The following is a 14,608-nucleotide window of genomic DNA, read 5'->3' as shown; positions in this document are numbered from 1 at the left end:
TATGGCTATAATATCATACTGATAAAACGTGCATAACTAAGATAGGACTGTAGTTTTCCATCTGGCGAGTTTCTCATCCGTCAAACTTCAACACAAATCCAGCACGTCAATTGACAATAACGAAAACCATCCTTAATCCTGTGGTTCATTGTCAACAGTTTCCGTGTGCTTTTCATACCAAGCCAACTGATCAGTCATGCGCTTGATCTCTGAATTCTGAACAGCCATTTTATCTTTCAACTCAGCCATCTCACGAACCAGGAACTGATTCTCGGATACCAACTTATCCGCCCTCTCCAGACGCTCTTTGTTCTTTGCCTCAATGGCAGACACCCGCTCAGGCCATGTTGGAGTCACGATGGACACTACGGTTGGTCTCTCCTCCATGAGTCGTGTGCTCTCCACACCAGGATGTTGCTCGGCTGCTGGTATGACAAAGAGGGGAGACTGATGGCCCTTGCCCTTGATGCGATAGAAGCGAGTAAGGAGATCTATAGGGACAATACCTTTGGCGTAGACCTTGCCGCCTCGTTCTTCGTTCCAGATTCTTTCGCCAATTACACCGCTTGCCTTCCAGATCTTCTCTTTCTGCTCTATCTGAGCTTCGGCGACATCCAAAAGACGGTGGATGTAGCTTCTGATATCTTCGCCGCAGTTCACGAGGATGTACTTATCCTGTGGATAGACAATCTCGCGACCCCCTGAGACGCCATCGGCACCGGTACGGCTCAGCATCTGATGCGGGACGAGGGCTTCTCCTTTGAGGACATCGGTAGCGTTGGCGTAGTTGATTTCGAGTTCGTGTAGACGACCGACGAGATGCTGATGATGAAGAATCCATTGACCAAGAAGACAATTGCGAGCAGCTTCGAGTTGCGATATTCTCAAAGGATGGTTTTTTTTCATGTCATCAGGGTCTTCGAAACCAGTTGGAAGAATCGACATCAAACCGCCAGTAGAAGAGTACTCATGATCAATGATTTCAAGACACTCGTTGGCATGCATGATCAGATCGTGGTGTGTCATATAAGGACGACGGACATCCCCCTCCTTGGCCGAAGGACCAAAATCCTCGACTTGTGTCAAAGGACAACGATGTTCGATACCGTGCACTTCAGACTCAGACTTGACAACATTGTGAAGAGCAAAAAGAGGATCATGGTGAGACGGGTCATCGTTCTCATAAGGAGTATTGAGGTCGTTCAGCCAGTCAAAAGCCTCGTTCTTGTGGAAGATCCATCTTCCAGAATCGACATCCCCTAAGCCTACAGGACGAGTGGTAGTAGACGGAGCAAGCTTGCGGATGATGTTGGTGAGAGATTGTGCATGCTGTTTGAGGGCAAGAAGGGTGGGAGGGCGGCCGGACGAGAAGTAGGAGCAGTTGATGTGCTGTAGAAGTTCGAGATCATCTAGGTCTAAGATGCCATTGTCTGGAGTGAACCAGTTGGATCTGTAGGAGGTTGCGTAATCGTTAGAAGGAACGCAGAGAGGTTGAGTGCCCTCCTTCTGCTTTCCCGCTGCTCGCAAAGAGACCATCATGAACTAGAATACAGGTGTTGGCACAGAGTGGCAAGAGAGTCACAGATTGATGGCACAGAGGGCTGAACAGGAAGACTTGTCTTTGAGAGGATGCTAAGTATATCTATTCTTAAACAGACATAAAGAATTATTTCTAGTATTCTGTCTCAATGTTGGTGCCTGCAAGGCCGGGTGATTGATTTGATGCTATTCAAAGAACAAAGAAACCAGTTCTTTGTTGAGAGTGCCATTCTCTATGGTTATGGTGGGCGCATAGACATTGTTTGAGCAACCAAAAGACTCGAAAACAGTCAAATTGTTCGTTTCTTTGTCTTTTTGGTTAAAAGTTGTCGGAAACCCCGAGTGTCAGATGCATCGAGCCATTAACAATCAAGGTACTCTGAGGTTCAATCTTTTAGTATCATGAAAATATAACGACCATATCGTTCACGAACCTTGGTCATTTGTTGAGCACTAAACGTCTATCCAAGTATCACAGAGATCGATAGGATATGTCTCTTAGCACAAAAGTTTGTCTTGTCGCGCTGCTCTTGTTGGCGAGCCACAGTCGATGTGAATGAAGTGCGAACTCATGCTCCCATATCCAGCCAGTGGTATCGATTTACGAATCTACCATTTCATTTCCTCCAAAGAGCAAGCTAGCATCTCGGCTTACGTTCCACGCTGGTACAACAGGAAAGGGTTTGCTCCTCTCATACAAACATCTGTTCGCCGTTGTACAAACAAGGCATCACAGCTTTGCGTGCACTAGGAGCTCGCCTCTTTATGCAGGGTCGAGTGTTGCATTTCTAATGCATAGCCCAGGGAATGTAGGCTTCATCAAGGGCAACTTGTATTGAAGCCATTCTTTGTGTTCCAAGCCCAGATTCCAAGCCTCAATCAACAACGGTTCGTTACCCAAGGTTCTCTACGATGAGACTTGACATGCTCTGTATACACGACAACAATTGAGGCAACTATTACGCCGAGTAGATTAGGAATGTTTAAGCAAACAACCACAAGGGTGAAACACAAATGCCGACACTCAGATCCAAAGACAACCAAGGGATTGTAGCCGATGGTTGTACGGCAATGCACACGTGACTGTGCTTGTGTTGAACAAAGGGCTGTACAATCAAGAGGCCTCGTCTTGACTCTCACGACAAGTTACAGACGGGAACAACGTTCTAGAGCAGTCCGTAATAGTGACGCAGCCATCCATGGGAGGCCCAGTTTGTGAAGCCGCAATATGCTTTGTTAGGCGACGTTTGCGGTCACGGTCACGGTCACGGCCACGCTGCAAGCAAAGCAAAGCCAAAAATTGAGGGAGACATGTGGGAATTCAATAAATTCACGTCAGAGGAGATGTCATTGGTCGAGACGCGACATCTTGAAGGTTGATGCGTCAAGATAAAATTACAGGCACGTACCTCGGCCCAGTCAGTGCCAGTTTGAGAGTGAGAGCTTGACGCCAGAGTAGACCATTTCAGCTGAACCAGCATCATCCTGATTGCGCTAGGGCCAGATGAAGAATGGCGCATGCATTTGTGGAGAGTCTAGCCCTTTGGAATGTATGATTGACTGGGGTACGTAGATGAAGTCGTGATCATAGTATTTTCGTTCTCAGATCTTGAGGCCAGTTCTGAAGAAATGACTGTTGTATCTCTATCGCCAAGCGGTGAGAGAGAGAAAGTCATGATGTCGTTGAAGGGATTCAAAGACACTGATGGGCTTCAACCTTGACAGACCAAAAGAACAAAGGATGGTCTAATGATCAAGAGAGGGGCACTGAATGGAGCGACTCTTGCTAGATGAACAGTAGCGCAATGATCATGAGTGATAGCCAAGTAAACAAACCAATGGAGCTCACCAGGTAATTATGATCGCAGATACAGTGACGGCACTGTAAGTCAGATCGTCATGAAGCTACCGTTATGGGGAGACGTGATTTCACTTGGAGATCGGGGGAAGAAGAAAAGGAAGCTAATGTAGTTGATGTCATTGGCGTCGTCGAGGACGGGACTGAATGTTCCGAAGTGAGGGAGTCAGTTGGGCTGTGATGAATTGAAATGGTAGCGCCACGGGAATGAGAATGAGAATGAGAATGAGAATGAAAGAGCCTCTGAGTCTCCGAATCTCAAAAGGTAGCGGAGATTTCCAGGCTTGGCAGACACTCCCAAGTCCTAAAAGGGGAGACGATTAACATTCCGATCCGGATCGTCACCGGGGTTGATTCATTGACTTTTGACAGAGACAGCGAAAGAGTGTTTGTGCTCATTCCCACTAACTAACTCGATGGTGGACGGGTTCAATGATTATGGTTGTGGATGTGGTGTTGATGGATGCATCTGACATCACAACATCCAGATAGAAAATCAATCCCTGTCAAGCTGCCTCGTCTCTGCATGCATGGCAATACGGGAGAGCGTCGTGGCTGTGCCTCTGTTTGATCGAGTGTAGAATCGACGACAGTAGCTGAACCCGACAGTTAAAAAGACGTTGATGCATGATCTAGATCGAGGCCGTGATCCTCATGAGGCACAGAATAGCCAAGTCTAGACTTGAGATGCCGTAAAACATCGGCAACAACTGTTACAGCCCAAATTCTTTTTTCATTTTATCTTGTCTCCCTAGCAGCCCCTGTCCGTCCGTATGCACGTGCATCATGAACTGAGGCATCACATCACGCAGCACCAAAATGAACATTAGTGAGAGTGACTATTTACAGTAGCGCAAGGGCAGCGGGATGAGGTGTCCACGTCGCAGCGGATAGTGGGTTTTTGTCCCGTAGCCAAGCTTCAACAGCCGAATTTGAGGAGGAGGATTGATTTCGTCCGCGGGCCCTGACCCTTTTGGAGATTTCCAGAAATAAAGTTTCGGGGGTTGACAATGGGATCATGAATTACTCTTCAGAAACAGGGTCTTGTTTTAGAGTATCATTTTTCGTATTTGCCCAGACATTAATTGCCATTCGTTTCATATCAATCCCACAAATCGCATGCGTATTGCACAGGTTTTACCGGTTTCTCGTTTTACTGTCACTGTGCTATCATCCGGGATCAAAGCGTCTGTAACCTGCAGACTATCAGTCTGCATTCAGAGAAGGGCAGTGATTTGCAATGCCTTCCAAGGCCAGCTGTCCCAGGTTCCAGATAGAGATAGAGAGGGAGAGTGCCGGGGTCATCCACTCCACTCCATCCACCCATCCATCAGCCATCTTCAATTACCGCTTGCTGATGATGGAGTGCACCAGAGAGCGATTGGCCAGTGTCGATCTAGCCCGAAACCAGGATTTGGCCTGTGTTTCCCAGCAGACCTTCAGGCACTTGGCGATGAGCCTGCAGGCTGGGCGCTACACTGTGACGTCGACATCAGCACCTTGTGCCATGCCAGCTTGTCAAGTCACCCTGACGTTGATGCATGGCATCACACCTCTACTGTACGCGGGATATCTTATGATAATATTCTCAGCAGCCATAGGAGAAGCCAAGATGGAGGAATTCGAGAGACGGTATAAAGCAGCCACAATCCCTCCAAGTCCAGGGGAAGCATAAATTTGCAAGCAGCCGCGTTTTTTTTTTTTTTTTTTTTAACTTCTTTTTCGCGATTCTCTGCTGTATTTTGCTGGGCTGAGACATGACTTCACCTTGATTAAGGGGGTCCTCTTAGTGCTAAGCTTTTTCGCCTGTGGTCGCATTCTGCAGTTTTGCACTACACGCTACAAGCCTCCTCCCATTGGATTCACACACACCCAACCCACCCCTGACAACCTGAGCTGAGCTACCGTACCTTAGCCAACATCTGAGGAAACCAACTTTTTTCCCTGTCTAATCTAACTAAAGTATCTATCTATTGACTGGGCTGGATACGTTAATTACATATAGCCCGCCATCACCATCCACCTTTTGTTCTATCTTTTTCGAGTTTTCGTTCTTCGTTCCTAACTTTGGTTGCAAGAGCGTAGATTCCATTGGAACGCGCCTGCCTCCCGTCTCAACCTAATCTAACTGCCACCCGCCCCCCGCCAACGGAAGGGTCAAGGTACTGTAGTACTACCTTGCAGCTTGAGTGAGGTTCCCGTCCTCCCTTGACGACGCGGCCCCAAGTGCCAACTTAATTTCTTCAATTTCTTCCTAATAACTTCACTTCACGACCTTGTCGACGTTGCGCGTCGAATTAATCGAGTCGAGAACCAGAAACCGATTCTAATCGCCCAAATCGAGGGCTCATACTACAACATCCACCCTTGACGTAAGGTAGTCCAAGATAACTGCAACTGGACTGCAATCATGGGAAACTTCATCAGTTGGTTGGAGGACAACCTCCCCGCCCCCGACACGAGCAACTCGGGTGGTGCCAGAGGAACGCAGCCTCAATCCCTTTCGGGTACGTTAAATAAAAGAATACTTCACAATGCGACGCCGAACTGACAATTCCCAGGCATGGTTTCGACTCTCGTTCCCGTCCTTGTAGTATCGGGGGTCTACCTCGCCGTTTTCCTTGTCTTTCGTAAATCCAACCGGCGTTTCTATGCGCCTAGGACGTATCTGGGCTCCTTGCGCGAGCAGTAAGTTGCAATGCACCACTGAACTCAGAATACTAGTTCTAACGTCTTCGCAGTGAACGGAGTCCCGCGCTACCTAGTGGTTTATTCAACTGGATTGGCGCTTTTTGGAAGCTCCCCGATGCGTACGCTCTTCAGCACCAGAGTCTCGATGCATACCTCTTCATTCGATTCCTTCGCATTTGCTGCACCATCTGCTTCGTGAGTCTTTGCCTCACATGGCCTGTTCTCTTCCCAGTCAACGCCACTGGTGGAAACGGAAAGAAGCAGCTTGAGATTCTCTCATACGCCAATGTCAACATTGATAATTCGACTCAGAGGAACAGGCTCTACGCCCACTGCTTTATTGCCTGGCTCGTTTATGGCTTTGTCATCTACACCATCATGCGCGAGTGCATCTTCTACATCAGCGTGCGACAGGCTTTCCTTCTTACTCCCCAGTATGCCAAGCGCATCTCATCCCGCACTGTTCTCTTCACTTCTGTTCCCAAGGAGTATCTCGATGAGGCCCGCATTCGCTCCCTTTTCAACGACTCGGTCAAGAATGTTTGGATCCCCGGTGACACTAAGGACCTCGACAAGATCATTGAGGAGCGCGACGATGCCGCCATGAAGCTCGAGAAGGGAGAGGTCAAGCTCCTCAAGCTTTGCAACAAGGAGCGCATCAAGTCCATGAAGAAGTCGGGTACCGAAGCTGAGAAGGTTGCCTCTGGCCCATCTGACCCCGAGTCCGGAGACATGGCTGCCCGCTTCATCCCCCCTAAGAAGCGACCTACTCACCGTACTGGCCCTCTGGGACTCATCGGCAAGAAGGTTGATACCATCGAATGGGGCCGTGAGGAACTCAAGACCCTCATCCCCAAGGCCGACAATGCCCAGGCTGACTGGCTCGCTGGCAACTACGAGAAGCACTCTGCAGTGTTTGTCGAGTTTTACACCCAATCTGATGCCCAGGCTGCTTTCCAGACTACCACTCACCATCATGCCCTCCACATGGCTCCTCGTTTCATCGGTGTCAAGCCTGATGAGATTGTCTGGAAGAGCTTAAACTTCCCCTGGTGGCAGGTTGTCATTCGCCGATATGTCGTCTACGCCATCATTGCTGTTCTCATCATCTTCTGGGCTGTTCCCGTCGCCATCGTTGGTGTTATTGCTCAGGTCAACACTATCAAGACTCTTCCTGGTCTTACTTGGATTCAGGACATTCCTTCGGTCATTCTTGGTGTTGTCTCTGGCCTTCTGCCTTCCGTTGCTCTCTCTATTCTCATGTCCTTGGTTCCTGTTTTCATGCGACTCTGTGCCAGGCAGGCTGGTTGTGTTTCCATCTCTCAAGCCGAGCTCTTCACCCAGAACGCATACTTCGTTTTCCAAGTTATCCAGGTTTTCCTGGTTCAGACTCTGGCAAACAGTTTCGTTTCGTCAATTGCGACAATCGTCAAGGAGCCTAGTCAGGTGTTCAGCATGCTGTCATCTTCCATCCCTACCGCCTCCAACTTCTACATTTCTTACTTCATTGTTCAGGGTCTGACCATCGCCGTCGGCGTCCTGACTCAAGTTGTTGGGTGCATCATTTTCAACCTTTTGTACAAGTTCCTGACCAGCACTCCACGATCCATGTACAACAAGTGGACTACTCTCAGCGCTCTCACTTGGGGAAGTCTTATGCCCGTCTACACCAACATCGCTGTCATTAGTAGGTAATTCCTAAGCTCATGTATTGAACACCGCTAACCTTTCTCAGGCATCGTCTACGCTGTCATTGCACCTGTCATGCTCTTCTGGTCTACAATCGGTATGGGCTTGTTCTACCTTGCCTACCGCTACAACATTCTGTTTGTTACCGAGACAAAGATCGATACTAGAGGTCTCATCTACCCTCGTGCTCTCAAGCAGCTCTTCGTCGGTGTTTACCTCGCTGAGGTCTGCCTTGTCGGCATGTTCATTATTTCCAAGGCTGCTGGTCCTGCTGTCTTGATGGCTGCTTTCCTTGTCTTCACCATTCTGTTCCACATCTCCCTCGCCAAGGCTCTTAACCCCCTCCTTTACAGTCTGCCTCGCTCACTTGAGGTTGAGGAGGAGCGAATTCAGCGAAGTCTGCAAGGCTCAGAGTTGGAGGATGGGCATGTGCAGAATGGAGAGGGTGCCGCTTCCAACGTTGCTTCCAACGGCACTGGCAAGAGTCAAGGTGTTGGCAAGTTCGTGCCTGGCGGTACTGACAGCGTTCAGAAGAAGGGCAATTTCTTCTCCAAGTGGCTCAAGCCCTGGGTCTACGCCGATTATGCCACCATGCGCCAGTTGGTGCCTCATGAGAGCAGCATGGGACTCGAGTATCCTGAGGAGGTCGAGCGTGACGCTTACTTCCCACCTTCAGTCACAAGCGAGACACCTATCCTCTGGATTCCTGCCGACCCCGCTGGTATTTCCAAGCAGGAGGTGCTCAACACAAGCAAGGTGATCCCCATCTCAGACGAGGGCTGCACTCTCAACGACAAGAACCACATCGAGTGGGACACTGAGGGAGCGCGACCTCCTATCTGGACCGAGAAGATTTACTACTAAAGGTGGACATGATTTCGTTAGTGTGATTGATACCCAAACACATGCCAGCTATCAGGCTGTGTTGCTTTGAAGACGTGGGAGTGGTTGAATGAGATATTGGAGGATTGGGGAACGGAAAAAACACGACAGTATTGGATTTAGTCAAGATGGATATCTCATCGATTGTGTCAATGTCAGTATCCTGCACAGTTGTTGGATCAAATAGTCATATAGTCAATGAATTCTAATGCTAATGAGAATTGCTTGCAAGTCAGTGATTGGTAGCAGTGAGTAGGAACAAGAGGGACTAGGAAGATATCTTGCAACTCATCTCTAGCGAAGAGCACTGGGTATAATATATGGCCTCATGATTCAAGACCCAAGGTTGACTACATTGGTCACTCGGACCCTGTGCAGACCAAATATGTATGCATGTCTAGTCCGGCATATCCTCTATCTTTGATTTAAGGTTCCTTGATAGTTGATTGGGCAACTAGAAGTATTATGTACCACACAGGATGGCTTTTAGTATTTACCTTGTAACCCGCAGTAGGGTTACAACTCGCCAAAGGATGGACAAGGCTTTTACAACTGAACTATTGGTTACAACTGAAACATGAGAACAAAGAGCACAATGTAAGCTTGAAAGCCCAGACATGTGATAGATGGAGAACAAAGGGACTGATATTGACATACAGAGAGAGAGAGGGAGGGAGGCTTATGAGTGCAGATGGTTTGGTTGTTGGGGTGAGTTGATAGACGAAACAGGGATTTCCTTGATCGAATGGGCTTAGCATTAGGTAGGCCTAGCACCTACCAAACTTTACTGGGAAGTGGATAGCGGCAGCCACAATTGAAGCCACAACCGCCATTGTCGTTAAAGCCGTGGATATCGAGTGCATTGGAGACACTGACTAGGCAGTATGTTGTTATCGCTATTGTGCCGCAACCAACAATGACTGCAGATATAAACAATTGTAGCTCAGCGGTTGAATTCTGTATGCACTGCAGTCTCTAGCTGTGGCGCTTCCACATGTGATTGTCTCCCTCGACTAAATCCATGCCCTTGTTCCCGTCCATAGCCAACAAGGATCTAAAGAGCTCCCCCTCCATCAGCTTTCGATGTGAGTGATGGTCCCACAAGCCCATTGTTGTCGTGCCAACGACCGTCAACAATCACCTATTCAAGCAGAAAGCGGCAAGTCATTCACATTCTCGCGAATAGGATCTTGGTTTTTAGCCCGACTCTTGACAAGATAGGTCTAATCGCAAACCTTCCTTGCGTGATTGATTGATAGTACGATATTGACATTGGGCGATACGGCTGCAGATACCGGATGCGCTTACCCTTGCCTTACCTTACCTTCCCTACCTTGCTGCTGAGATGCCCTCATCCCTGCTCCTTCTCTTTCCCTTCTCCGTCTGTGCCTGTGCTCTCTTTCTTCCCGCTCAGTTTCTCTCTTGACTCTCTGATCTCCTACAATCCAATCTAAACCTGGACATCGACCCCATTCGTGGCCTGTTCTCGAGGCCTTTGCATTAGCATTATTAGCAGGTTTGGTCAATATTGAGAGTCTTGAACAAGGTGCGCATAGACCGAGACATTGCGCAGAGACCCTTGGACATTCCTTCGTGTCGATCAGCAGAACACGTATGACTCTTTTGCACTACAGATTCTCAGACTCTACACATACTCAGAGTAGGCAAAGTTGGGGTAAGTGATCAACTGCAACCGAGATACCATCCAGCTTTCGAGCTACACGGTGATGGCCATGCTCTGAGCGCTCAGTATCATCGTCGGCGACAGATCTACGCTTGGAAAAGCAACTGCGATTGCTTCGCCTGCACCCTTCGAATTAACGAGTCATCTCAACTTCGCAGAAACCGCAATGACTCCAACGATCACCCGCAGCTGTCGGCCTGCGCAAACAATGCCCAAAATGACAATCTCTACTACTCTCCTCCTCTGCGCGAGCACACTTCTTCTCGCCTCTCCCGCTGCCGCGCAAACACTCCCATACGTTCCCACAGAGATTCTCATGCCTGATCCAACTTGCGTCGACGGTAGCGTTCCATGCAGTGCTTCGAATCTAGCATACATCTTCCGACAAACAGCTTCAGGCAATGTCGAATTTCGATCTCTCGACTTTTCCAAGACCATCAATGCGGACGAGAACAGCCTTGAGCGCGCAAGCAATGATACTGTCTTACCTTTTCTCGACGGTAGTTCCAAGAGCACTGCCTTCGGTGCTTCGAGAACAGCGAATGGTTCTGTCCTCGTTTATGCAGGTGACTGCGAATCTGGCAGCGGCGATGTCTGGAGCTTCGACTATAGCAACGACCAAGGCGAGTGGTCCCGTCGAGGCCTCAAGAACGGCGGCGACACCCGTCGTGCACCGTATTTCCTCGGAGGCACTGTTGCCTTTTCTTCCAGCCTCGCTCCTAATATGGATCAGCCAACTCTTTATACTTATGGAGGAATGTGCGAGACACCCGAGTCTGGAAGTGATGCGACGAACTGGCAGAGTACTGCCAACTACACCAAATCGATGCTGAGACTCGCACCTCATGATAGCGATGCTTTTACCTCGTATGAAATGAGCGTCGCTTCCAGTGGAGGACCAAAAACACCCATTGCAGGCTTTACGCTAACTGGTCTCACACCCTCGATGGCCAATAAGTCTGGCATTGTGACGCAGCAGATGAGTTATGTACTTCTTGGCGGACATACCAAGACAGCCTTTATCAACATGAGCACAGTCGCTGTATGGAATCTTCCGGCAGAGTCGTGGAGTTATGTCAACATTCAAGCTCCAAACGTTGATATGCCAAAGTCGGATCTTGCTGTGAAGGATACAAGCTCTCAGAATCGTCGCAGGAGCACAAACACTGCTGATAATGTCTACAGTCGTTCTGGGCATACTGCGACGCTCAGCGAGGATGGAAGCTCTATCATTGTTATAGGAGGATGGGTTGGCGATGTTAATACTCCTGCTGAACCACAGCTTGCTATCCTCGAGATGAGCGAGATCTACAGCGGGTGGCAGTGGAAGATCCCTGACGAACAACCCGATTTCGATGGAATCTACGGCCATGGCGCTGCAGTGTTGCCAGGCAATATGCTCATGATCTACGGTGGGTGGGAGTCTTCGGGCTCTTCCTCACGGAAAGTCAAGCGTCAAGCCTCATCTGGAACACTTCGCTTCTACAATATCACGTCAGGTTCATGGGGATCCCAATACACTAATCCTGCCTCTAGCTCATCGGATGATGATAACGACGCACCCAAGGATGATGACAAAGGATCAAATTCGAAGCGCCTTGGCCTCGGTCTGGGTCTAGGCTTTGGTATCGCTGCTTTGATCGGTCTTATCATTGGTGCCCTGTGCTGGTACAAGAGACGCAAGCGACATATCAGCAAACGAGAAGAGGCTGTCCGGGCGCTGTCTCAAGATCCCAACTACTATAACAGCGAATACCCCGAGATGGTGGGAAATGATCCTTGGGGGCTCGATAGTGCCCCTTGGTATGGTAATGGGGAAAGCCCTTATGTTTCTGGCGAGCGATCTCTAGGTTATGAGTCTATGAGGGGCGCTCGAAGTAGTCATCCTGGACTTCACATCCCACACAAATCTATGGCAAGACCGTCACGAGGAGGATATATACCTACGGGACCACGGCCTACAAGTTTCCCGGGTCCAATTCATCCGATTTATGAGGACGATGAAGAGGAACCCTATCACAACCGAGGCCTTTATGATCACCTCCAGACTCCTACATCAGAGATTCCTGCCGATCCTTTCCAGACTCCAGTCGCAGGCATGGGTCCGAATAATATTCCTCATCCCATTTGCCTGACCCCTGGAGGTGGTAACAGAGCATCGGCAACGCCTAGCCCTGAGACCCCGCGACATGATCCTGAGGTTCAAGATTGGGTCACTGAAGTTGATGCTGCGGAAGGCTTACTTGCGCGCATGAATAGTCGACGGAGCCAGAACCAAGGAAGCGCGGGTCACAGCCAGGGTCGTTCTTCACCTACACGGCATAACTCGACCCGCTCAGCTGCTCTGCGAGATGATGAATCACGAAGCGGATCTAACTTGTCCGAGTCAGCACGGAGCGCAGCAGAAAGTATCAAGGCTAAAGCACGCCAACTCAACCCTCTCGCTCCAGCGTTCCTAGCCGCTGGTGCCGAGCACCCTAAGCCAGGCAGTTCGTCGTCTAGTAGCTACAACACAGCCCGCTCGTCATTTGGTGTTCTTCAAGCAGAGGGTCCTTCGTTACTTATGGGAGACCGAGGTCCTCGCTACGATGATGATGAGCCCTCGTCGCCGTCCAAATCCAAGCCACGTAGGGGATGGCTGGGCTCTCTTCGGCGAGTGTTTTCAGGGGCTAGTACTCCAACATCATCCCGTGAAGATATGTCTGGCATACGCCGTTCGTTTGATCAAGAGCCCGTGACTGGTGATTACGAGCCCGGTCTGGTTGGTCTACGCGGCGATCTTCTTAGAAGGAAGAAGGGTCGACAAGACTGGGAAGGTGTAGAAGGTGATTCGCATGGCGCTATGATGTCTGGTGGATCCGGACTTGAGCCTGGAGCTGAGTCTGATTGGGATATTGAGAAGGCTGTTGAGCAGCGATTGGTACAGGTCATGTTCACTGTCCCTCGAGAACGTTTAAGAGTTGTTAATGGCAACGAGGAGGGAAGCGACCGAGAGGACGATGTGCCGATGGAGCCCCATAAGGCTGAGTTTATTGATCCAGATAACGAGAGCCAGACATCGGGAGGCGTCAGTCTTCGTGAGAAGCGGGATGAACGTGGATTTGGGCATGCTGGCATTCGAAAAGTGACTGAACCAAAGAGGCACGACGAGATCAATGAAAAGCAACCGCTTGTTCAGGATGACCAAGAACAGCTGAATGAGAAGCGACAAGTCGAGGAAGAGAGACAACGGCTGATGGATGAGAAGCGTGCTGAGGAACAACGTCTCGCTGAAGAGAAATCTCCACAAGCACAACAGAAGAACGAGGAGTCTACGAAGAGAGAGCAACCACAACCTCCGTCGCAAGAACAACAGCAACCTCCTCCAGAAACACTACAACAATCGAAACCCCCTCATCTTCAGCCACCTCAACCTCTCTTCCAGCGCAGCTCTCGGGATTCTTCACCGTCGTCATCACGTTCTCCTTCTCCCCTACCATCTCCTGGTCATCCCTCTCACTCAAGACGACACATACGAGGCAACTCAAATAACTCAGTCGGCGGCTTCCTCTACCCAGATCTGGCTCCACTAGAGCCACGCTTCTCACACGAAACAGATCGTTCCTCGGGTGTACTTCTCGAAGCTCAAGCAGTTCCCCTCACACGAGAACGAGCTCGAACACGCGTCTTGGCTATGGTCGATAGTTTCGAGAGTCTAAGTCGCGAGAACAGCCCGAGTCCCACACGGTTCCAGTAAGTGGAGGAGAAAAGATGCATAAGGTTTTGCACAGAGCGTGGATTTGTTATTTTGGTTTGCAGGGTGTTTGGGTGCAGGATAACCGGAACATAGGGATTGCTTGCTTGATTTGGAATTCGCTTCAGCATTTTGGAAGCTTCAGGGCATATTTTATTTGGATTGCCATGAGTCTTGGATCTGTATATATATCATCATGTATCTATGTGCTCAAGATTCTACCCTACAAGTGGGATACGATTAAAAAGACAGGAATTCGCTTTTCACTTGATGCCAAGTCCTGATCTAGTGCTTCACCGTCTCTAACCTCCTTGAGTAATGTTCCAGTCTGCAAAGTGTTCCACAACGTTGACCTTCTAGGCTCATCACTAGAAGCCACGACGATGTCCAAACTTGCTAGACTACCATCGTCTCCAGTCGTCGACTAACTAGTTTGTTTCGACGCTACTCCCACTTTCCGCGACATATCTCCATAGTGCGTCTTCATGACTAAGTTGTAAAGTCATGGGCCACGTCAAATGTGGCGTTCTAC

General features: G+C 49.4%; 3 protein-coding genes across 4 annotated transcripts; 2 read left to right on the top strand and 1 right to left on the bottom strand.

The window, feature by feature from the left end:
- Positions 1 to 132: 132 nt before the first annotated feature.
- On the bottom strand, positions 133 to 4,398 carry FVEG_06832 (hypothetical protein; the record flags this gene model as incomplete). The annotated part of the gene is made up of 2 exons (XM_018895258.1): positions 1,974 to 4,398; positions 133 to 1,918 (listed from the first exon to the last, which is right to left on the bottom strand). The coding sequence occupies exon 2, from the start codon at positions 1,537 to 1,539 to the stop codon at positions 133 to 135; it is 1,407 nt and encodes a 468-aa protein (XP_018752483.1). The 5' UTR covers positions 1,540 to 1,918; positions 1,974 to 4,398.
- Positions 4,017 to 9,606, top strand: FVEG_06831 (hypothetical protein). 2 transcript variants are annotated; one of them, XM_018895257.1, is made up of 6 exons: positions 4,017 to 5,904; positions 5,959 to 6,085; positions 6,139 to 7,775; positions 7,824 to 8,813; positions 8,892 to 9,256; positions 9,319 to 9,606. In XM_018895257.1, the coding sequence occupies exons 1-4, from the start codon at positions 5,808 to 5,810 to the stop codon at positions 8,639 to 8,641; spliced, it is 2,679 nt and encodes an 892-aa protein (XP_018752482.1). In that variant the 5' UTR covers positions 4,017 to 5,807; the 3' UTR covers positions 8,642 to 8,813; positions 8,892 to 9,256; positions 9,319 to 9,606. The 2 variants fall into 2 exon arrangements, with proteins under 2 accessions (XP_018752482.1, XP_018752481.1); XM_018895256.1 differs by having other exon boundaries at positions 7,824 to 9,256.
- A 388-nt stretch (positions 9,607 to 9,994) lies between these two features.
- Positions 9,995 to 14,372, top strand: FVEG_06830 (hypothetical protein). Its single transcript, XM_018895255.1, has one exon. It carries the CDS (start codon positions 10,510 to 10,512, stop codon positions 14,077 to 14,079), a length of 3,570 nt encoding a protein of 1,189 aa, XP_018752480.1. The 5' UTR covers positions 9,995 to 10,509; the 3' UTR covers positions 14,080 to 14,372.
- Positions 14,373 to 14,608: the final 236 nt, after the last annotated feature.

This window comes from Fusarium verticillioides, chromosome 7 (assembly GCF_000149555.1).
Source record: "Fusarium verticillioides 7600 chromosome 7, whole genome shotgun sequence".
In the NCBI taxonomy this organism is placed as follows: Eukaryota; Fungi; Ascomycota; class Sordariomycetes; order Hypocreales; family Nectriaceae; genus Fusarium; species Fusarium verticillioides.
The sequence above is the reverse complement of the archived record's forward strand: the minus strand, read 5'-3'. Positions and strand labels throughout refer to the sequence as shown.